This window comes from Asparagus officinalis, chromosome 1 (assembly GCF_001876935.1).
Source record: "Asparagus officinalis chromosome 1, Aspof.V1, whole genome shotgun sequence".
NCBI lineage: Eukaryota > Viridiplantae > Streptophyta > Magnoliopsida > Asparagales > Asparagaceae > Asparagus > Asparagus officinalis.
This window is the reverse complement of record NC_033794.1, coordinates 2,835,557-2,860,459: the sequence shown is the minus strand read 5'-3', so window position 1 is coordinate 2,860,459 and position 24,903 is coordinate 2,835,557. Positions and strand designations below refer to the sequence as shown.

Here is a 24,903-nt window from a genome sequence, read left to right as displayed (position 1 = left end):
TTCGCACAACTATATTAATTCTAGAAATTCTACTGAATGGTGAATTGGATAAACACTTTGCTAATGAGACAAACTTCATCATCAACAACAAAATGATGAATTTTCGATGAAATATTTTCAAGGCAGTTCCTGCCAAATTTGTATTTGTCCCGTCAAAAGTCAGAAAATAATTTCACGCTTTTATCTATCATGGCTCTTGAATCATCCTGAGCAAGTACACCCTATGAACTTTAGTTCACTGAAAAATCTGTACCAACTTTTTCTTTTCTTCTTTTTGCTGAGAATTATACAGGAATTTACTGTGGTTCTGATGAAAATACACTTGTACACATCAAATGTTTCCAGAATTCACTGTCCCTCCAACGACAAGTTATATATTAAAAAAAACGTTTGATATTATATGAGATTATACACGAGACTCCTTTTTCTCCTCTATTCTCTCTTTTGCTTGTAAGGAATTCTGGAAACATCTAGCTGATTTCGTGAAGGGTTGACAGGACTTGTCATCTTCACCCTTTTCGCTCCAATCGATGGCTCCTCATGCCAATCGGAGGTGAAACAGCCAATGACCAACTGCAGAGAGGAATATTTTCCAAGATTAGTGTCAGATACGTAGTGTGCCAATAAAGAAAGACAAATTGAATCACAATATACACAATAAGTTTGATGAGAAATCGAAAGCATATATGCTGAGAAATTAGAACGGAGAAAGACCTGAACGCGTGATGCTGCGATGAGAAGGCCAGCCAGCCGACCTCCAAAGACCTTGCCATTTATTCCAGCTAGCATCACACTGAGCGCAATCTCTCTGCATGCGCCCTTGCTCCTTGGCAATAACCCAGAGAGCAGCAGTATCTCGAAGCGGCCCTGTACATAAACCAGAAGAAGTATCACTAGCAACATTATGTAAGGAGAATATTAAATTCTCGAAGCGGCCCTGTACATAAACCAGAAGAAGTATCACTAGCAACATTATGTAAGGAGAATATTAAATGTATTCTCTGCGCATTATCATGAATAAATAGAGCAGCCAGTTCAAGGTTTGATACAGATGAGTTGCAGGAGGGGGAAAAATTACCTCATAAGATACTGCTACTGAGCTTTCTGCCTGGTGAAGCACCGCCTGGGATACCACACCGTTCGCTGGAAGGACACATAGATGTCCTTTCTCACGAAACAAACCTAAAATGGACGATATGTCCTAAGAAGAAAGAAAAGGGAAAAAATTGAAATAAGTCCTTTGTCACTTACATGTACTTGTGCAACATGCACAGCATGAAAACAATGAAATATGTTTTCAAAGATGTCAATAGAATAATGTCTTAAAAATTGTTCCTGCATTAGAAAGTTCTACAAATTGTTTCCATGATTAAACTTCATGAAATCAAAATGGACAAGGTATGCGTCCATTCAAACCAAAAAGGCTAGTGAATGTAGTGAAGTTCAATTCCTTTAGATGAAGTATCTCAAATTCCAGATAAGTGTATCCTATAAACAGTATTTCAGCTGTCCGCAACCAAGCCCATTCTATAGTAAAAAGCCCAGGTGGTGGTAATGATGATGCTGATGATGAATGCTTTATATTCTTCAAAAATCAGAGGTTGAGATCTAGCAATAAAATACTTTGGAAAACCATATAATGACCCAACCAAATTCAAATGGTTCTGAAAAAAATTGACTATCATATTTGTACAATTGTACCCACTACTTAGTATTCAATATTGAAGTGACATGTTAATCAGCAAATACGAAATGCTTAACTTGTTAATTGACATAAAATTGATGGCTTATCAAAAACAATCATAGGGTACAGGGCTTAAGAGAAGTTATCAAGAGGGTGTATATTCACGAAGATCTGTGGATAATTGAACTGAATTAAATAGTTAATAAATGAGATCTAATTATTTTTCTTGATATATTCCCTTTACTAAACCAAGATTACAATAAAGCTAAAGCTTTAAAACTTCATTTAAAAAAAAACTTTTACTCTTTTGCATGTGCACATGCAGGAATCTAGTTATTAGGTAAGTGTAAGATCAAACATCTCATAGGAATGCTTACATCTCGTGCATTAGGACCATGCTCCTACATGGGTCCCACTAGTTCCCTACCACGAGCATGTCCACTGACGATAATGATGCAAATCAATAGCATTACTTATTTGATAAGTTTATAAGATAAGTTACCAATTATAATACAGATACAAAGAAGCTCAATAATGGGAAAAGATATATATAAGAAAGACACAACAATATGAAAAGCATTATACCTGCCCGGCTTTTATGTCAATAATATAGGGCATAAAAGTATCCTGTTTAGATCCTGCATACAAATTTCATCCTCATGATAAATCAAAGAGAAGAAAAATTAAAATTTCTTTAAGTGACTGATGTTCTAATAAAACAAAAGAAATCTAAGTGAAACAGAACTTTTTGACTATAGGCAGAAGAGCGCAAAAACCATTTAAATGTTTAACAAAAAGGGATTAGTTTTCCGTCCTTATAAAAGTTCTCTAATATCTGCATCATTCCACAGGAGCCTTTCCCCATCAAAATAAGATTGTCTATGAAGCCACAATCAGTCAAGAAAGCTGCATAAATGAATTGACAGAATATTTATACCTTATTGTCAATGTTGCCAAATTTTATAATCTATTCAAGGGATAGGCCTGTGCATGAGGTTTCAACTCATGCAAGAAGGAGGAACCCTCCAAGTTCCTTTACGAAAGAAGGATTAAAAATGATAAACTTTGCTACCATGAATCATATTCCTCTCTGTGAAACTTGCTGAAAATACCAGAAAACTACACTTCCATTAGGCAGTAGTATATAATCTAGATCCAAACTTCAAAATTTCTTTTCAGGTCATGTGCGTATGTCAAACCGCGGGACTAAGTCATGTACTGACCAAAGCTTTTCTAGAAATCATTTGATATCATATAGAATTGGACTATTACAACTCTACTAGTTATGAATGATTGTATCCCAAAAATCCAGTAAGGAAACAAAACAACCTTTCTCACAAAAAAAAGTATCTTAAAACCACAAAACAACAATCAAAAGAAATATACTAAAGAAATGGAAACTAGTAAGTAGTAACTTAAGAATCAAGATGATTACCCAAAGCAGCAATTGCAACAACCGGCGACACAATCCCCACAGTACCAGCACCATCCACAGACCCATCTGGCAATGGTGATGTAGTGCAAGCTGTCACTCCAACTGGCGCATACTTGAAGAGTTCACACTTCCTCGGCCTCCCCAGTTTTTTGAACTCTGACAAACTCACTGGATGCACCCCACCGCTGCCTCCAGTTACAGCAGCAGGGACTGGTGGGACAACATGACAGTAAACACAAGTGCCATCTGGCAAGACACTCATGCTCATTTCGAGACGATGAGGGGGTGAACTCGCCTGTGGAGCATTAAAAGTCTCAGCTCTTGCTTCCATTGGACAAAGAAATAGAGCAGAAAGAAGAAAATTGAGCAGAGATTTTTTTTTCCTTTATGGGAGTGAAGAATTGGATTGAGAGCATTGGCTCTGGTTTTGGGTTTAAAAGGAGAGAGGGAATGATAAATTTGGAAAATGTTTAAGCAAAATATTGCAGTTGAGAAAGAAACATTCAGTGAGGTAGAAGGTTCACGTACTTGATATTTAGAAAGATTCGGAAAAAGAAAAGATTCAAGCACTTGATTTAAAACATTGTACCCACGAAGAAGGTTCATCGACTCAAACATTTGAATTGTGAAGAATGATAAATGTTGAGAAGCTGCATCCATTATTAGCCCCAAGAATCCTGTACACTCAAATAAGTTTTCAGGGTTCAGATTAAAAATATGAAATTATTTTCCATGCTATTATACATGAGGAATCTGCAAAATGGAAAGAACAATTTGTGCTTATTTGATTTTTTAAAAAATTCACTTCATTGTTCATGTTGTATATGACAATGTATATAGTTACGTGTTTGCCAGTGTCCATCACAAGGTCATAAGTTACACACTAGAAAATGATAGTGTCCTGAAACTTCTTTTCACTTTTGTGAAAACTGTTCTTGACTGTTTATTCACATTGCATATAACCCCCTAAAACTACGAAAACTAAAGAATCACTGACAGTTAGTCCAAGAGTGCAAAAGTAGGCAAATATTTTTCATCCTATTTTTGGTTTGCAGAAAATTTATTCTCCTTAATCAGAAAGAAACTTCTAGAGCAATCTCACCAACAACATTTCATACATATCAATGAAGTCCAAAAGAACGTATTTCTGGAGTACTCACCTAGTCAAATAGAAGAAATCTCACACCCTATCGTAAAAGATTATACTTCTCCAGCTTCATGTGTCCATGACTTGGAGTTGGGACATGATTACTATGATGAGGCTTATTGTATTTATCATTTTAATTAAATATATATTTGGCAAATACAAAAAGGATTCATGCGCATACATAGCATACATACTTGGTAGTTGTAGGTGAAAATCACCTTTCTTCTCTTGTTACCCACCATGTTGTCTATGTTGATGTATTGCAAGACTGCAAGCAAAGGGCTTCACTATTAGCTAAGATAATATCAACATGCTCACAGTACAATTTACTATTCACCAAAAAGCATAACAGAACAAGAAAGCAACTCCCAGTTTAGTGTTATCATCTGTTTCTTTTCTTTTTTTTCTTTTCACAATGCAAATCTTGATTAAATATAAATTACAATGCCCAATCTCATTTGAAGTTCAAATTTTTTTATGAGAGATAATATGAAAATTGATACTTTGTACTACTTAAACTTTGGACAGTATCAAATGTCATAAGAATGAACTCGGACATTATGATGTAACAAAAAAGAATTTTTCACACACAAAAAACTCATGTACAGAGAATTTACAAATTGCATTGAAAGATGCCTTTACTATCCCTCCAACAATTGATTATATAAAAGATCTACTACTATATGTGATCATACATGAGCTCTTGTTTCTTTCTTCCTACTTTCTCCTTTACTCCTGAGGCACTCAAGGGAAAATCTAGCTGGTTCCTTGAATGGTTGACCACACTTATTAGCTTCAAAATTTTTGCTCCTATCAATGGCTCCTGATGATAATCAGAGACGAAACTGCCAATGATCACCCGCAGAGAGAAATATTTTCCAAGTTAACATTAGTGCGAGATACACAATGCTGATAGAGAGAGATAAATTGTATGATAATATTCACAGAAATCTGATAAGAAATTGAAAGCATATAATGAGATATTTGAAAGGAGACAAACCTGAACAGAGGAGGCATCAATGAGAAGACTGCTTAGACGACCTCCAAAGACCTTGCCATTGGGTCCTGCTAGCATGATAGTTACCCCAGCAATTTTGCTGCCTGGACCAATGCTCTTTGTCAATAGGCCAGAGATTGACAGTATCTCAAAGCGGCCCTGTATATAAAACAGAAGAAGTTTCCTTTGATATATGTTTGGGATTGAGTGCACATAATATGTGAACTATCATTAAAATATTATGTCAAGGTCTGGAGAAGATCCAATAGTGATGTATACATGAGTAAACCACAAAGGACTCGAGATACACACTTTCCATTTAAAGCTCACAAGCATACATTGAGCATCAAAGTTTAGACTCTAGTAGTCTAGACGATTATATATAAGATAACATCGCCCCAGTACTCAACTTGAAAAAGAATAAGGATTTTTAAGGCAAGAAAATTTGGAAAGGTGTACGTAGTGATACTGCAATTGGATAAAATTTTCGGCGGATCCTGAAAGGAAGCAAGAACTTGCATATATATGTTACAAAAAAATTTACCTCGTGAGTTGTCATTCCACCTAAGCTTGTCACCCGAACAAGTGCATATTGAGAATCTGAGATACAACCCCGTTTGTTGTAAGGACACATACATGTCCCTTCTCACAAAATGAACTGAAAATGGATGATACCTCCTAAGAAGAAGTAAAAGAAAAACAAACTATATATGCTAATAAAAAACTACAAATTGATTCCATGGATTGAACTTCCTGACATTAAAATGGACAATGTGTGTATTCCTTCAAATATGAAGAGTGCAACGTGCGTATTCCTTCAAGTATGAAGAGTGTAGCGCTAATGCCATGGAGTCAATTCCCTAGATGAAATATCCTAAATTCCTGATAGTTATTCTACAAACATTCTTTCAGCTAAGCCTTCCTTATTCTTCAGTTGTTCTCCACAACTCAAGCCCATTTTAGTGGTAAAAAGGCTAGGTTGGTGGCAAGAATGACAGCTGCGATGATGACACTATATATATATATATATATATATAAATAAATATGTTGTAGCGGAGGGGCTTCACAGACACAAAAGATGTCTATACAAGAGTGGACAAAGAGAATAACACCCAAGGATTTAACGTGGTTCGGTCAGTATGACCTACGTCCACGGACGTCAGAGAACTTCACTAATCACAAAAGAGAAGATTACAAAAGAGAAGATCACTCTCTATCTAGAGACTCACACAAAGAAAGGGACTCTTTCTATCTCACTCTCTTCTCTCTATTTTCTTTTCTTTCTCTTCTTTTGCTCACTACCTCGATGCTCAATCTCCATTCACCCTCAGCTCCTTTTATAGCTTTACAAACTAATAAAAAAATTAATAAAATGTTAGGTGACACAGTAAATGGGTTGGTGGGTCAAAGCTTGTAGCAACATAGATTTTTGCTTCTCTTCATTTCAAAAGTCGCGTTTCACAAATCTCCACATTGACTTTGAAAATAAAGATCTTCTCTTTATTATTGCTGTCTCGCCAGAAGCCCCTTACGCCTCGTTTGGTACGTGGGAATGAGGAGGAATGGAATGCAATTCCCACTTTCCATTCCCTCATACCAAACACACCTATATTTTAGATGTTGGAATGACCATTCCCTGGGAATGATCATTCTCACTATTTGTGGGAATGAGCATTCCAAGTGAGAAGATAAGGAATGGTCATTCCCATTCAAGTGAGAATCAAAAACTAGTTAGGTATTTTTCAATTATATCCATATTAATAATAAAGAATGTTTGGGTGAGGCGCTATGCAAGTGGGCAATTTTAGATTGACAATTTAGGCTAGTATATCATTTTGCTATTTCGAAACTTATTATTTTAGTTGGTATTGTTTTATGGATTTTTGCTATTATGAATTGAGTGATTTTGATACTTTATCAAATAAGTTAATTTATATATCTAGAACTATGGATTGTGGATATCATTCTTTTTTTTGGACCTATGAAAGATACGATAATCTTTTTTTTTATTTTTCTTTAATTTTTAAGACTAAGAAATAGCGAGTATTGTTTAAAAAATATAAACGAAACATACACCTGATGGATAACACGAGCATTAGTATAACACATACCTAGATTAATATAACATATGCGTATATAAAATTATTTAGTTATTATCATTAATGTTTATTTTTTATCTTATTAAAAATCTATGTTGTTGTAAGGGCATTATTAGAAAATGAGATTTCATTCTCACTTGTGTACTAGTGATACCAAACATGGGAATGGGAATGAGATTTCCATTCTAGCTTCATTCTACGAACGCACCCAAACAAGAGAATGAGAATGACCATTCCATTCCCACATGCAATCCATTCCATTCCTTTTTCCATTCCATTCCCAAGTCTGTCCATTCTCGCGTACCAAACGAGGCGTTACGGGCTTAACTTCCGTTTTGTCGAACTCCAAGCAATTCGAGACAGTGCTCGAACTTGCGCGAAGGTACGGGCTTCGTCATCATATCTGCTGGATTATCTATAGTACCAATCTTCTCAATCTTGATGACTTTAACTTTTTTAATAAAATGATACCTGATATCTATATGTTTGGTTCTTTCATGATACATCTAATGTTTCGTCAAATGTATAGTACTCTGGCTGTCACAAAATACCGTAGTACACCTTGGTGTAAGCCGAGATCTTCAGCCAAACCTCTCAACCAAATAGCTTCTTTCACTGTTTTTATCGCTGTCATATACTCTGCCTCTGTGGTAGACAAAACAACTGTCAATTGTAGAGTCACCTTTCAACTAATGACACTACCTGAAAGAGTGAATATATAACCTGTCAATGATCGTCTCTTATCTAAATCGCCCGCATAATCTGAATCAGAATAGCCAAGTATTCTGCAATCTGAGTTTGTGTTCCTGTTAAAATTCAAACCAATATTAGCAGATCCTTTCAAATATCTACGTATCCATTTCACAGTCTGCCAATGGACCTTTCCAGACTTATTCATGTACCGACTCACAACACTGACTGCTTGTGAAATATCTGGACGGGTGCAAACCATCTCATACATAATGCTTCTAACTGCACTCGTATAAGGAACACAAGACATGTACAGCTCTTCCTTCTCAGTCTGAGGTGATAAATCTGCTGAAAGACGAAAATGAGCAGCAAACGGAGTCTTCACAGGCTTGGCATCAAGCATGCCAAATCTCCAACACCTTCTTGATGTATTTCTCCTGAGATAAGAATAAACTTTCTTCTTGTCTGTCCCTGTGGATCTCCATCCCCAAAATCTTCTTTGCGGCTCCCAAGTCCTTCATCTCAAACTCATGTTTGAGTTGAGATTTCAACTTATTGATTTCTGACATATCTTTAGCTGCAATCAACATGTCATCAACATAAAAAATAGATATACAAAAGAACAATCATTGAGCTTTTTATGATAAACACAACTATCATATTTACTCCTAGAGTAACCATGCTCAATCATTAAAGTATCAAATCTCAAATATCACTGTCTCGGAGGCTGTTTCAATCCATAAAGAGATTTTTTCAACCTACACGCATGGTCTTCTTTACCTTCAACAATGAACCTCTCTGGCTGATGCATAAAGATCTGCTCCTCAAGCTCGCCATGTAGAAAAGCTATCTTCACATCAAGTTGCTCAAGCTCCAAATTAAAATAAGCAACCATGACAAGCAACACGCGAATTAAGGTGTGTTTTACAACTGAAGAAAATACCTCATTGAAATTCACACCTTCGGTATGACTATAGCCTTTAGCTACCAATATACCTTGTACCTTACAGCATCTGTATCCGGAGCTCCTTCTTTCTTTTTGAAGACCCATTTACAGCCAACAATCTTTTGTCCCCTTGATGGTTTCACTAGCTCTCATGTCTGGTTCTTGTGAAGAGACCCATCTCTTCAGTCATCGTAACAATTCATTGAATTCAATTTGCAGTCTCATTGTCACTAATAGCCTCCTTATATGTAGAAGGCTCTGGAACCTCAATCAATTCTGCTACACTCAAAGCGTAAGCAAGCATGTCTGTATAGCGTTGAGGAGGTCGGATCTGTCTTTTTGCTCTCTGGTGGTAATATTATACTGTTGTTCTTGTAGTGTATCAGCATCTGAAGTTGAACCTTCCGCAGTATCAACTAGTTCAAAATGATTGCTCTCAAGCACTCTCTTTGAACCTGAGCTATCTAGCTCTACCTGCTTGCTAAACTCCTTTTTATTACCTGTAGTGTTAATAACAAACTCCTTTCTCGGGTGAAGCATGAATTTTTTATCAAAAGTAGCATCCCTACTAATAATAAATATATGTGACTTGGGATCAGAACACCACAATCTATATCCCTTCACCCCAGTCGCATATCCTAGAAAGATAGCTTTCTTTGCTCTAGGTTCAAGCTTACCATCATTAACATGAAAATAAACAGAACAACCAAATACTCTTAAATGAAAGTAATTAGTAGGGGAACCAGACCATACCTCTTGAAATCAATTGCTGTAGAAGGAGATCTGTTTACCAAATAACAAACTGTATTAACTGCCTCGGCCCAAAAATCTTTTGTCAAACCGACATTAGAGAGCATGCACCGAGCTCTCTCTAAAAGTGTTTTGTTCATCATTTCTGCAACTCTATTTTGATGTGGTGTATGCCAAACTGTACGATGACGCACAATACCTTCATTTTTGCAGAACCGGTCAAAAACTGTAGAACAAAACTCTATCTCATTGTCGGTTCTGAGGTGTTTCACTTTCTTTCCTATTTGCTTCTCAATTATAACCTTTCATTGCTTGAAGGTTGCAAACACATCACTCTTATGCTTCAAAGGATACACCCAAACTTTTCTAGAATAATCATCAATTAATATTAGCAGAAAACGAGCTCCACCTTTCGATGGAACCTGAGAGGGACCCCAAATATCTGAATGGATATAATCTAAAGTACCATTGGTTCTGTGGACACCGGTACTAAAGGATACTCTATGGTGTTTACCAAAAACACAATGCTCATAAAAGTCTAATTTGCTGGTTTTCTGACCATAAAGCATACCTTGTTTTCTCAATATATATATATCCAGTCCTCTCACTCATATGCCCTAACCGCATATGTCACAAATGTGTAGTGTCTGAATCTGAATCCTCTGAGGATGACACTGCTGCATCACCTGTCACTGTACTGCCTTCAAGGATATAGAGGGTATTTACCTTTTTTTTCCTTTCATCACAACAAGAGAGCTTTTACTTACTCTCAAAACTCCACCTTCAGCCGAAAACTTAAAACCATTTGAGTCAAGGGTGAAGAGAGCTTTTACTTACTCTCAAAACTCCACCTTCAGCCGAAAACTTAAAACCATTTGAGTCAAGGGTGCCTAAAGAAAAACTTAAAACCATTTGAGTCAAGGGTGCCTAAAGAAATGAGGTTCTTCTTTAACTCTGGAATATGACGAATATTGCTCAATGTTCTAACAATACCATCATGGGTTCTAATCTTAATTGATCCGATACCAACAGTCTTGTAAGGTATGTTATTTCCCAACAAGACATTCCCACCAATGATAGATTGATATGTGACAAACCAATTCTTATGCGGACACATATGATAGGAACAACCCGAATCAAAAACCCACTCATCTTGTGAATGAGTATTAACACTAACTGAAAGAACTTCATATGAACTAGAAGACTCTTCAGTTACAGTGACAACTGAAGGTTTTACATCCTCAAACTTCGACTGTGAATTATCCTTTGCTTTAAGCGCTGGACAATTAGGTTTTATATGCCCATATTTATGATAGTAATAACATTTAACATTTTTTCTTGACCTGGACTTTGATCTAGATATGTTTCTAAATTTTCCTCTACCACCAACACCCTTTTCAGGACGACCACGAGCGAACAAGCCTTTAGTTTGATATTCTCCTCCTATGACAGACACTTTCTGCCTTAACTCTTTTGAATGTAAAACCGATTTGACATCCTCCAAAGAAAGTGTATCTCTACCATATAACATGCTATTAACAAAATTCTCATAAGGAGGTAATGAACATAACAAGATCAGGGCTTGATCTTCTTCGTCGATTTTAACATCAATGTTCTTTAAATCCATAAGAATAGTGTTAAGTTCATCTAAGTGGTCTTTTATTCGCATACCTTCCTTCATGCTAATGGTGACGAGGCGTTGCTTCAAGTAAAGCTTGTTCGTCAGAGATTTCGTCATGTACAAGCTCTCTAACTTGAGCCACAAGCCGACGACGGTATCTTCATCGGCAACCTCCCGTAAGACCTCATCGGTCAAACAGAGCTGTATGACACTATACGCCTTCATCTCTAGCTCTTCTTTCTCATCATCGGGTATAGATTCCGACAACTTATACTTTCCGGACAAGACCTTAAACAATCATTGTACTACGAGAGCCCTCATTTTTACTCTCCACAAACTAAAACTGTTTTTCCCAACGAATTTCTCCACTTTGTATTTTACAGAAGACATCTTGAAACTCACTAGAACAGTAACTGTAATTATGAACGGTAACTAAACAGTAACAGTACGTATGAATAGTAATAGTACTTTTAAATAGTACCGTACACGTGAATAGTACTCACCATCTTTAAAGAGTAAATGATAATCTAACTTATTTTCTAATGTAAATGATCCACTTTTAGTGACAGCCACAGAGCATACGATAAGCAGATACATGTACTCTAAGTCAGGCTCTGATACTAGTTTATATCTAGCTCCACCTGCTTGCTAAACTCCACAATTTGTGAAACGTGACTTTTGAAATGAAGAGAAGCAAAAATCTATTTTGCTACAAGCCTTGACCCACCAACCCATTTACTGTGTCACCTAACATTTTATTAATTTTTTTATTAATTTGTAAAGCTATAAAAGGAGCTGAGGGTGAATAGAGATTGAGCATCGAGACCAAGGTTTTAAATATCGGTTATCGGGAATGTATCGGACGACCAAAATTCTTATCGGATAGCGAAAATCGGGGATATATCGGGGATAAGTAGTATTTATCGGAGTGATATACTAGATGGTGTATATATATAATATAATAACTAAAAAATATAATCTAACCATGCTTAATGAAATATAAACATACCAAAATGTAAATCATCATGTTTATAATCACTAACCAATTGTAGAAAGCAAAACTTGCATCTTGACCGCACGATGAAACCATTCGATTGCATAGCCTTACTTATCGGCCGATAATCCCGATAAAAAAACCTTACTTATCGGCCGATAAGTACCGATAACACCGATAACTCCCCGATAACTTGCCAAAAACGATAACCGATTAAAAATCCAAGTTATCCTATCGGAGAGCTCCCAAATCCGATAACTCGGCCGATAATATCGGTTATCGGCCGATATTTAAAACAGTGATCGAGACAGTGAGCAAAAGAAGAGAGAATATTTAGAGAGAGGAGAGTGAGATAGAAAGAATGTCTTTTTCTTTGTGAGAGTCTCTGGTTAGAGAGTGATCTCCCCTTTTGTAATATTCTCTTTTGATGATTAGTGAAGTTCTCTGTTGTTCTCGCCCGTGGACGTAGGTCATACTGACCGAATCACGTTAAATCCTTGTGTGTTATTCTCTTTGTCCACTCTTGTATAGACATCTTCTGTGTCTATGAAGCCTCTCCGCTGCACTAATATATATATACTAGTCGTGAACACCGTGCAAAGCACGGCATATCATTTTTTCCCCGCTACAGTAATCTCGATTTTTAAATGCTGCAATAATATTTTTAGATTTTTTTAATTGCTACAGTCCCCACCTCTGCTACAGGTTTTTTAAATATTACAGTATTCCCGTGTGCTACAGTGATGTTTTTTAAAAAATGCCACAGTATCCAATTCATATTTGCTGCAGTAATAATGCTACAGTAAATGTTACTATAGCATAAATAGTGAATCTTGGGTTCTTCCATTTGTATAGAGTATATATATATATATATATATATAATAATATATATAGAGAGAGAGAGGAGAGAAGAGAGAGAAATGGGTATGCTTGTACCCGAAGCACATAATTTTGTGGCTTGGTGTAAGGTGTCCTCATTCTCATCCACCTCATTTAATTGGGGGGAGCCCATTCACCCATGTGAATGTGCTTCCCGCATTTGAATGAGTGGAGGATAATATTCGCCCTCACTACCAGGCACAATTTTGTGCTTGGTAGCCAAGCATATCCATATATCGCTCTATATACTATATATATATATATATATATATATATATATATATATATATATATATACTATATATGAAAATCTGTATAGTGATCTCACCAAATTAGAGGGTTCTGAAGAAAAGAGGTTATCTATTCCACTATTATTCAAAATCGAAGCAACATGTTAATCAGCAAATAGCAAATATCAGACTTTCTAATTGACATAAAACTGATGACTTAATGAAAACAGCCATAGGGGATCAGGAATAAGAACATGTCATTGAAAATTGAGTTACCGATAAATGAAATCTAATAATCTTTCTAATACATGCCTAGGATACAAGTATCTAGTTTGTTCTATTGTGAAGATCCTACCATCCGTATGTTCACTCACTATAATGACGCCAATCAATAGCATTAATAAATCCAATAAGTTCATAAGATAAAATTACCAGTTGCAAAACACATAAAGAAACTGGAAAAAAAACACAAAGAAAGAATAGAGGCACAGGAATTTGAAAAGCATTTATACCTGCCCAGCTTTAACATCAATAGTATAGGGTGTAAAAGCATTCTCTTCAGATCCTGCAAAAATTTCATACTCATTACAAATCCAATAGAACAAAGAAATTAAATCTTCTACTGACTGCGTTCTATAGAAAATGAAATTCATCAGAACAAAAATCTTAGAATATGAATAAAAAAGTGGACAAAACATTGAATTATTTTCATCCGTATAAAACACACTATTATTGAATAGATTCACAGGGAACAAATACATCACCTGAGCTCTTTTGCAACAAAATAAGGTCACTACGGACCAAAAGTTCAAAAACCCAGTTGAGAAAGCTTTTATATTGATCATATAACTGTTAGATCTACATCATAAAACTTGAGATCTAAAACCATATAGCCATGATTAATTCAAAGAGATTAACAAAATCAAAAGAGAGCGGAAGCTTATACCTGAATCCATAGATTGATCTTTATTTTGGGTTTTGGATCTTCTAACATTAGGGTTTTCTCTTTTAGCCGAATTTCTCTAGCTAGATGGGGGTGTAGAGAATTAGAGAATGTAACCCTAGGTTAGGGACCATAACCCCTTATTTATAGATGTTGTACTTTTGTAATTTAGCCCCTCAATAAATTACAATTACAACCTGGTATCTGCACATATAACCCCATGACTTATTTAAATACCAAATTAACCCAACTTAATTGATCACTTTAATGGGTTATCCTGAAAGATAGCAATACACATTGATTAATCATATGTGCCCACAAATAGATTTATTAGATTAAATCCAACAATCTCCCACTTGGGCACCATATGATTCCTTAAACTGTGTATAACCTTATGAGCTCAAAAATTGCTATCACTGAAATGGTATTTCCGAACAATCTCGTCCATTGACTATATCAATATAGGATCAAAGCGGCCTTCGTCACATTTATCGTGACTCGACCCATCAATGGTCACATATACCAATACAATCAAACGACATAGATCAATCATGGATGTGCAGCATGAAAATTACATGTAATGTGATCAGTACATGTCTATTTTCAACTGGTCCTCCTTTAGTGAGGTCAAAACCAAACATAATGTAACAGAGTGTCTTAACTGAAAACTTTATTCTGATCAGACAATACAAACAAACATAAAGCACCACAAATACAAACTCCCACTAAAACATAATATCCTCAAATAATACCACACCCATATGAGCAGTATGCTCATGAAAGACCTTAGGTGGCAATCCCTTAGTAAGAGGATCAGCTATCATGGAGTTTGTCCCAATGTGCTCTATGGATATCTGTCCACTCTGTACCCTTTCTTTCACAACCAGGAACTTAATGTCAATATGTTTTGACTTAGTTGAGCTCCTGTTGTTATTGGAATACATTACTGCAGATTTATTGTCACAATATAACCTTAGTGGTCTTTCAACATTTTCCAAAATGCGCAGTCCCGTGACAAAATTTCGCAGCCATATTCCCTGATTGGATGCCTCATAGCAAGCTACAAATTCTGCTGCCATAGTGGAGGAAGCTACTAGTGTTTGTTTGACACTTTTCCATGATATAGCTCCTCCTGCTAACATATAAATGTAGCCTGATGTAGACTTCCTGCTATCTTGGCATCCAGCAAAATCAGAGTCCGAATACCCAATGACCTCTAATTTCTCTGATTTTCTGTATGTGAGCATGTAATCTTTTGTTTTCTGAAGATACCTCATAACCCTTTTGACTGCTATCCAATGATCCATACCAGGGTTGCTTAAGTATCTGCCTAACATCCCAACAATGTACGCAATATCCGGACGCGTACATACCTGAGCATACATTAGACTTCCTACAGCCGAAGCATAAGGAATCTTCTGCATTTCCTGAATTTCAAGGTTACCTTTAGGGCACTGATTGAGACTAAACTTGTCTCCTTTAGCAACAGGGGTGTCACCTGGTCTGCAATCTTGCATGCCAAACCTTTTAAGTACCTTATCGATATAGCTCTTTTGTGATAATCCAAGAATACCCCGAGAGCGATCTCGATGTATCTGGATCCCTAATATAAAAGAGGCGTCCCCAAGATCTTTCATCTCAAAATTCTTTGATAGAAATCTCTTGGTTTCGTGCAACATGCCTATATCATTAGTGGCAAGCAAGATGTCATCCACATACAGAACCAGAAAAATATACTTACTCCCACTGAACTTGTGATATACACAGTCATCAACAATGTTCATCTCAAAACCGAACGAGATAACTATTTGTTGAAACTTATGATACCATTGACGAGGAGCTTGCTTGAGTCCATAGATGGATTTCCTTAATTTGCAAACCATATTCTTTGGGTCTCCTGACACAAAGTTTTCTGGTTGCACCATATAAATCATCTCATCAATGTCTCCATTGAGAAATGCAGTCTTAACATCCATCTGATGTAACTCAAGATCATAATGAGCAACAAGTGCCATGATTATTCTGAAAGAGTCTTTCGATGAAACCGGAGAGAAAGTCTCTGTATAATCAATGCCTTCCTTTTGAGTATAGCCTTTAGCCACAAGACGCGCCTTATACCTCTCCACATTACCGTTTGCATCCCGCTTGGTTTTAAAAATCCATTTACAACCAATTGGTTTTGCACCTTCTGGCAATGGGACAAGTTCCCAAACCTTATTGTCTTGCATAGACTTATACTCTTCATTCATGGCATCAATCCACTGTTGAGAGTTAGAACTTTTCATGGCCTGAGAGAAGTTGATTGGATCATCTTCTAACATTCCACTACTTTCCTCATGTTCTTGGAGAAATACAATATAATCATCCGGAATAGCATTTCTCCTTTCTCTCGTGGATCTCCTTAATGGCACTGGTTCTTGAGGTTGTTGAGTTTGTTCTTCTGGAACAGGGAGTTGTTCAACATTATCATCTTGAGGTTCCGGATTTACTTCTTGAGCAACAACAGGTATAGGAACCTGAATATTGTCAAAAGTAACTGTATGGATTGGATCTGAAGCCAATTCCTCCTCAAAACTAATGTCTCTAACCTTATTTCTCCCCCCAAACTCAACATCCTCAAAGAATGTTGCTGTTCCCGTCTCAAAAATATTCCTTATAGTGGGATCATAAAACTTATAGCCCCTAGAGCGATCAGGGTACCCAATAAAGTAGCTGCTAACTGTTTTGGAGTCCAATTTCTTTTCATTTGGCCTATAAGGCCTTGCCTCAGCTGGACATCCCCAAATATGTAAATGCTTTAAACTGGGCTTTCGACCAGTCCAAAGCTCATAAGGTGTTTTAGCAACTGCTTTACTTGGTACTCTATTCAGAATGTAAGCTGCTGTCTTAAGTGCTTCTCCCCAGAGTGACTCTGGTAAAGAAGAATGAGCAATCATACTTCTTACCATATCCTTAAGAGTCCTGTTTCGTCTTTCAGCTACACCATTCATGCTAGGTGAACCCGGCATAGTGTACTGTGGGACGATACCGCATTCCTCTAGGTATCTAGCAAATGGTCCTGGACGTTGTTCACCTGAACCATCATATCTACCGTAGTACTCACCACCACGATCAGATCTGACGGTTTTAATTCTTCTGTTGAGTTGATTCTCAACTTCAGCTTTATAGGCTTTGAACATGTCCAGAGACTCAGATTTTTCATGAATAAGATATAGGTGCCCATAACGTGAGTAATCGTCTATGAATGATATAAAATATTGTTGACCATTCCAGGATTCCGTAGGGAATGGCCCACAAATATCCGTATGTATCAATTCTAAGACATCCGAAGATCTGTTGGCACCTAATCTCTTCACTTTGGTCTGTTTTCCCTTGATACATTCAACACATACGTCGAAGTCCGAAAAATCAAGGGAATCCAAAATGCCATCAGACACAAGACGCTCAACTCTACCTTTTGAGATATGACCTAAGCGCTTATGCCATAATGTCGCCGAATTTTCCTTATTTAATTTACGCTTAGTACCACGTGATTCCACATGCAAGGATTCATTGTAAGAAGCAATTGTATCAAGCAAATATAGGTTGTCATAAATACTCAAGTAACCGGTTCCCACAACATTTGAATTAAAAGATAAACTGAATTGACTGTTTCCAAATGAACAAGAATAACCTGATTTGTCCAATACAGAAACAGAAACCAAATTCCGTCTAAAAGACGGTACTACAAAAGTATCTTTTAAATCCAAATAATAACCAGTTCCTAACAACAACCTAAAGTGCCCAATTGCTTCCACATCTACCGATTGTCCGTCGCCCACAAAGATGTGTCTTTCAACATCACTTGGCTTTCGGTAGCTCAGGCAACCCTGCATAGAAACACTTATGTGAGTAGTAGCACCAGAGTCTAACCACCAAGTGTTTCTAGGTACTGAAGCTAAATTAACCTCAGAACAGACCAAAGCAAGGAACGTACCCTTATTATCACGCCAGGCGTGATATTTTGTACAGTCCTTCTTTACATGTCCAGGCTTCTTACAGAAGAAACAACCCTGATTATCCTTATGTTGTTTCTTCTCAACTGGACCCTTAGCAGCTTCCTTATCATTCTTCCTTTTCTTGCCCTTATCCTTAGAGGCATAGGCCAAATGAGCACTTTCTGTCTTATCTTGCTTCAACCTGTCTTCTTCTTGCACACAGTATGAAATGAGCTCATTTAGAGTCCATTTCTCCTTTTGACAGTTATAACTGACCTTAAATTGGTTAAACTGTGCAGGAAGAGACAACAAAACCAGATGCACTAATAACTCGTCACAAAGATCGAGTTTAAGTGCCTTAAGCTTTGAAGCAATATGAGACATTTCCATAATGTACTCCCTGATATTTCCTTTGCCCTTATACTTCATTGAAATCAAGCGAGCTAAAAGCGTGCTTGTTTCTACCTTATCGTTTTTCGCAAAACGCTTCTCAATTTCGGCAAGGAAATCTTTAGCCTTAGTAATCCCTTCGGATTCTATGCCCCTGAAGGCTTCCGGAACGCCGCGCTTAATGATCATAAGACTCATGCGATTTGAACGCTCCCACTTCTCATGCTCCTTCTTTGCATCAGGAGTGCTATCCGCATTGAGAGGTTGGGGTTGTTCAGTTCTTAATGCATAGTCAAGATCCATGCAGCCAAGAACAATTAATATGTTCTCTTTCCAAACCTTGAAGTTTGTCCCATTTAGCATGGGAATTGAGTTGATGTTAGCAGAAATTGTTGCAGCAGATGCATTAGCTGAAATAAAACAAAAATGCTCACATCAATAACCATAATCAATAAAATTCAAATAATGACAATCCCCATCCAAGATACCGGCACAACATTAATATCAAGTCTTTGGACAGTAATATTAACTTGTAAGTGATACCTTGTTGCAATGATCAAACATTGACAATAACTCATGTCAAATAATGAAACTATCTTTGGATCGATTCATTATTCACATGTAAACCTTATAATTGTCACACGCTTATCATCGCAGATGTGTATACAGTCTAAATAAATATTAACCTTCCTTTGGGCCGATTAAATATTTACACGAAAGCATACACACAAACATCTCACATTCCTCATGAACAATCTACACAAGAGAGGTTACTTTGGCAACTTCTTGTTTCAATTAATCAATTGGAGTGAGAGACAACCTTAATACCTTAGTGTCATAATATTTGAATTAAATAATTGATTAAAAACCAAATTAGATTTAAATTAAAAAGTTTTAATTTAAATCAACTGAATTTCCAAAAACTTAATTGGGGTCTCACAGCTTAATTAGGGCCCATAACTTAATTGAATAAATTAAGTATACCAAAGTGGACCCATGAAAAGCCGAGGCTTAACCATAATGAACACGAAGTTCCCTTAACTTCGAACGCGAGGTTCGACTGTATTGAGTACGAGACTCACTTAAGCACGAACGCGAGGTTCGTCTGAAAATGAACGAACGCGAGGTTCGTTTGATAAAAGAACGCGAGGTTCAACTTGGGAACGAACGCGAGGTTCGTTAAAAAAAATGAACGCGAGGTTCAACTGAAGTACGAACGCGAGGTTCGTCTGAAGTACGAACGCGAGGTTCGTCTGAAGAACGAACGCGAGGTTCGTTAAAAATTGAGCTTGACGCTCACCTGAGTTGAACGCGAGGTTCACCTTGGGAACGAACGCGAGATTCGTTGAATTGAGCTTGACGCTCACCTGAGTTGAACGCGAGGTTCACCTTAGAACGAACGCGAGGTTCGTTGAAATTGAGCTTGACGCTCACCTGAGTTGAACGCGAGGTTCACCTTAGAACGAACGCGAGGTTCGTTGAGCGCGAAGCTCGGTTAAAATTGAACGAACGCGAGGTTCGTTTGAGGTAACCACCTCCTTAATTTTCGCCATGAACCCTTAGGGTTTCAAACTGAAACCGCCGCCGACAAACCCAAAAAACCTTTGATTTTTCAGTTACTGTTCATCCGAAAAAACTTTTCGTTACTGTTCATCCGAACAAAAATTTTTACTGTTCATCCGAACCCAAAAAAATTGAATCTTTAACCAGAGATTTAAGATCAAAAACCCAATAGAACTTAAATCCCTAAGAATTAATCAAGGTGGCTCTGATACCACTTGTTAGATCTACATCATAAAACTTGAGATCTAAAACCATATAGCCATGATTAATTCAAAGAGATTAACAAAATCAAAAGAGAGCGGAAGCTTATACCTGAATCCATAGATTGATCTTTATTTTGGGTTTTGGATCTTCTAACCTTAGGGTTTTCTCTTTTAGCCGAATTTCTTCTTAGATGGGGGTGAAGAGAATTAGAGAATGTAACCCTAGGTTAGGGACCATAACCCCTTATTTATAGATGTTGTACTTTTGTAATTTAGCCCCTCAATAAATTACAATTACAACCTGGTATCTGCACATATAACCCCATGACTTATTTAAATACCAAATTAACCCAACTTAATTGATCACTTTAATGGGTTATCCTGAAAGATAGCAATACACATTGATTAATCATATGTGCCCACAAATAGATTTATTAGATTAAATCCAACAATAACAGTAAACATAATAAAATTTGCCATCATGACCGAGAATCTAGCCAAAGAACCAAATTAAGCGAAAAACTAAAAACCTAGTTAAACTTCTTTTTTCCAGTTCATGTATGAACGTAAAACCATGGGATCAAATAATAGTTGATCAAAACATTCTAATAATTTTAGAAATCATAATATTATACTCAACTTGCCAAAATTTTTAAAAAATCAACTAGTTATGAATGGATTTATGCCGATAATCCGGTAAGAAACAAAAACAACCCTTCTCAAAAAAAAAAAAAAAAAAAAAACCAACCCTCCAAAAAAAAAAAAAAAAAAAAAAAACCAGAAAACCACAAAACTACCAATCAAAAATAAATAACCAAACGAAACATAAACTAGTAACATAAGAATCAAGATGATTACCCAAAGCAGAAATAGCAGCCAGCAGCGACATGATCCCCACTGGAACATCACTATTTACGAATCCATTATCCTTCAGTCCCCTCATTGCCAACGGTGATGGCACCCTTGTAGTCGAACTAGTGCCAGCTATCACTCCACCAGGCACATACTCAAACAATCCAGACTTCCTCGGCCTCCCCCGTTTCTTCATCAGTGACACCCTCAAAGGAGGGTCCTGAGCACTGCCTCCGGTGCCATCTGGCAAAACATTCATGCTTATTTGAAGGCGATGAGCGGGTGACCTTAACGGTGGGTTTTGGGACCCACTGGCATTAGAAGTCTCGGCTCTTGCTTCCATTGGAACAAAGAAATGGAGCAGAAACCAGAAAATTGAGCAAATATTTTTTTTTCTCTCTCCTTTTCTTATTGGAGTGAAGAAGTGAATTAAAACCATTGCGTCTGGATTTGGGTTTAAAAAGAAGGGAGGGAATGCTAAATTTGGAAAATATTTAAAACAAAATATTGCAATTGAGGAAGAAAAAGTCAGTGAGGAAAAGTTCATGTATATGAGATTTAGTAATGTTCAGAAACAGAAAAGATTCATGAAATTGATTTAAAAACATTGTATGCAAGGACAGGGTTCATCGACTCAAAAACGGCGCAAAATGATAAACGTTGAGAGATATATGCATCAACCCCTAGCATCTTGTACATTGTTTTCCCGCTACTAAAACTCTTGCACAAGATGCCCCTTTGTAAAATTACGTGGTTTTTGTAATAGGAGTTTCTTTCACAATGCAATAATTCAGATTGGATCCGATGATTGGCAATGGACTTTGATTCTTTTTTTCTTTTAATTGTATTCTACATCCAATAATTTTTTGGTTCAACATTAAAAAAAAGGAATTATTTCTCATCTCGTAATACTATTTGCATAATAGAAAGAACAGTTTTTTGAGCATCAATATTTTCAATTCATTATTTATGTTGCATCTAACTATTTAGATATTTTTCTATTTTCTAATGTCCATCATAAAGTCATCATTTTCACGGTAGAAAATGATAGTGTCTTGATACTTGTTTACACTTTTTGCGGAAACTGTTCTTCTTGTCTGTTTAATTAGATTACATACAACCCCATAAAACTACTAAATTGACAAAAAAAATTAATCCATTTTCCAATTCGCAGATAACTTATTTACTTTAACTAGAAAGAACTTTTTAAAGCAATCTAACTAACATCATTCCATAGGTACCAAGGAAGTCTAAAACAATCTATTTCTGGAGCCCTCACGTAGATATTGGCAATAGCTAAATAAGAAATATCCCAGAACATATCACAAATTGATTAGTATTTTCCACGTGCATGTGTCCGTCACTTGAGACATGATTACTGCAAAGGGATACGTTGCATTTGCCATTTCAATTCAACACACATTTGACAAATACAAGAAGAGCTTATGCTCATACACACCTGGTACCTGTCGGTGATGTGTAAGCTTACTTCTCGTGTAGTTACCCACCCTATTTTCTATGATGATGCCTTCACCTTATACGACTGCAAACCAGGGGTTTCATGATAGTATATGCATGCTCACGAGATAAGTTTCACCAAAAAAGAAGGCAGGTCCCAGTTAGTGTTATATTCTTATATCTCTTTGGGGAACATAACAACTCTAGATTAACAATAAATTTTAATAGAGTTAATTTTAAATGAGAGAGAGTGTTAAAACTAAACTGGACATAAATTCCACAGCATAGATATTCCTTTAACGAAATTAATAAAATGAATAATTTGGTGATAAAGTCTACATCATAGATGTTCCTTTAACGAAATTAATTAAATTGGTCATGCAAGGTTGCAACTTGCAACGAATTGTTCAAAATCAGCGCATATCTGAACAAACTAGAAAGGAAGTAAATCAAACCATCAGATATTAGCTCAAAGAAGAGGAAGAAAAAGACTTAAGAGTGATCATAGAGTGCCTTAGAGTGAGTTATCAACAGATTATCAAAAATCGCATCTTGAATAAACAGAAACCCCTTCTAAGTATTATAGAAGAAACATTAGCAACTGGAACTAATCTTATATAAAACATTGGTTATCATCTTTCACGTTTACTTTCTCATTGGGATAGAACACGTTTGTGTAAGCAATGAGTTTTTGCACAAGATGACTGAAAAATTTCATGTGCTATGTGTAATAAATTTCTTTCCCAATTTCATGGATCCTGTGAGTGTTAATAGACTTCGGTTTCTTATCCCTGTGTTTTTGTACAAAAGGAATTTGCAAAATGGATTGAACACTTTTGTGCTTATTTAAGTTAAAAAGAAACTTTTCCATTAAAAAAAGTTAAAAGAAACTTTCCTATTCATTGTTCATGTTGTATCTTATGATTTACTAAGTTAGATATTTATCCGCGTCCAACATAAAGTCATAATACACACTAGAAAATGTCAGCATCCTGACACTTCTTTACCATTTTGTGAAACAACTCTTGTCTGTTTTAGTCACTTATGCAACCCCCTAAAACTTCTAAGGGCCTGTTTGTTTGCACGAAAGTAGCAAAGAAGTAATTGAAGTAGAGGAAGTTTCTCCTACTTCAAGCAAAAAATTATGTTTGTTTCTCCGAAAAGACTACTTCAGCTACTTCCATAAATGCAAATATGGCATCTAGGTGGCACTCCTACTTCCTAGATTTTTTCCCGCCCTTGAAAGCTCAGAAGTAGAGGAGAAGTGGATAAAAAGTAGGGTCCACTTAAATTAGAGATTTACCAAGGGCAAATGATTTTAAATAATATATCCAATTTCTATCCAAACAAACAAACAAATAAAAGAAGATGATGAAGTACTATTTCCGCTACTTCTAAAAATATATGAAACAAATAAAATAAGTACTACTTCTGCTACTTTCTACTTCATAATTGAGGAAGTTACATCTTTGATCCACTTCTTACTTCTAATAGTTACGTCCATCCAAACGGGCCCTAAAACTAAAAAATTACTGACAGTTCGTCCGAGACTGTAAAAGTTGACAAAATTTTAAATCTCATTAAGGTTTGCAGTGAAACTTCTTTCTTTAACCAGAAAGAAACTTCTAGAGCAATCTCACTAACATGATTGCGTACATGAAGTCCAAAGAACCTATTTCTAGAGCACTCACCTAGACCTCGTCAAATAGACAAATAGAAAAAGAATCCTTCACCATATCTCAAAAAGATTTATTCTTTCCAAGTTCATGACATGAGAGTAGAGACGTGAATACTGTGAAGCGATTCATTGTATTTACTCAATTCAATATACATTTGACAAATACAAAAAGGGGTTGCGCATACATACCTGGCATATGCTGGCGATGAATAACCTTCCTTCTCTTGTAGTTAGCCACCATACCGTCTGATGCATTATATAACTGCGAAAAAGGGAATTCACCGTTAGCTAAGATAGTATCAACATGCTCACAAGACAATTTACTCTTCACCAGAAAGCGTAATAGAACAAGATAGCAAGTCCCAAT

General features: G+C 36.4%; 2 protein-coding genes across 6 annotated transcripts in view; both read right to left on the bottom strand.

Moving 5' to 3' along the window:
• LOC109846310 (AT-hook motif nuclear-localized protein 10-like) lies at positions 230 to 21,488 on the bottom strand. Of its 4 annotated transcripts, none has more exons than XM_020415539.1 (11): positions 21,407 to 21,488; positions 13,985 to 14,037; positions 5,808 to 5,921; positions 5,267 to 5,422; positions 4,962 to 5,111; positions 4,461 to 4,534; positions 3,120 to 3,414; positions 2,270 to 2,322; positions 1,079 to 1,201; positions 715 to 867; positions 230 to 573 (listed from the first exon to the last, which is right to left on the bottom strand). In XM_020415539.1, exons 6-11 carry the CDS (start codon positions 4,506 to 4,508, stop codon positions 433 to 435), a joined length of 813 nt encoding a protein of 270 aa, XP_020271128.1. In that variant the 5' UTR covers positions 4,509 to 4,534; positions 4,962 to 5,111; positions 5,267 to 5,422; positions 5,808 to 5,921; positions 13,985 to 14,037; positions 21,407 to 21,488; the 3' UTR covers positions 230 to 432. The 4 variants fall into 4 exon arrangements, with proteins under 4 accessions (XP_020271128.1, XP_020271144.1, XP_020271135.1 ...); XM_020415555.1 differs by having other exon boundaries at positions 4,485 to 4,534; XM_020415546.1 differs by having other exon boundaries at positions 5,808 to 5,863; positions 21,407 to 21,479.
• The window catches only part of LOC109846298 (AT-hook motif nuclear-localized protein 10-like), an 8,007-nt gene continuing 4,680 nt past the window's right edge, over positions 21,577 to 24,903 (bottom strand). For both annotated transcript variants that reach the window (XM_020415525.1, XM_020415530.1), the window contains 2 exons: positions 24,726 to 24,798; positions 21,577 to 21,643 (listed from right to left, as the gene is read on the bottom strand). The gene's annotated coding sequence lies outside the window, so the exon portion shown is untranslated. The remainder of the gene's footprint in view (positions 21,644 to 24,725; positions 24,799 to 24,903) is intronic.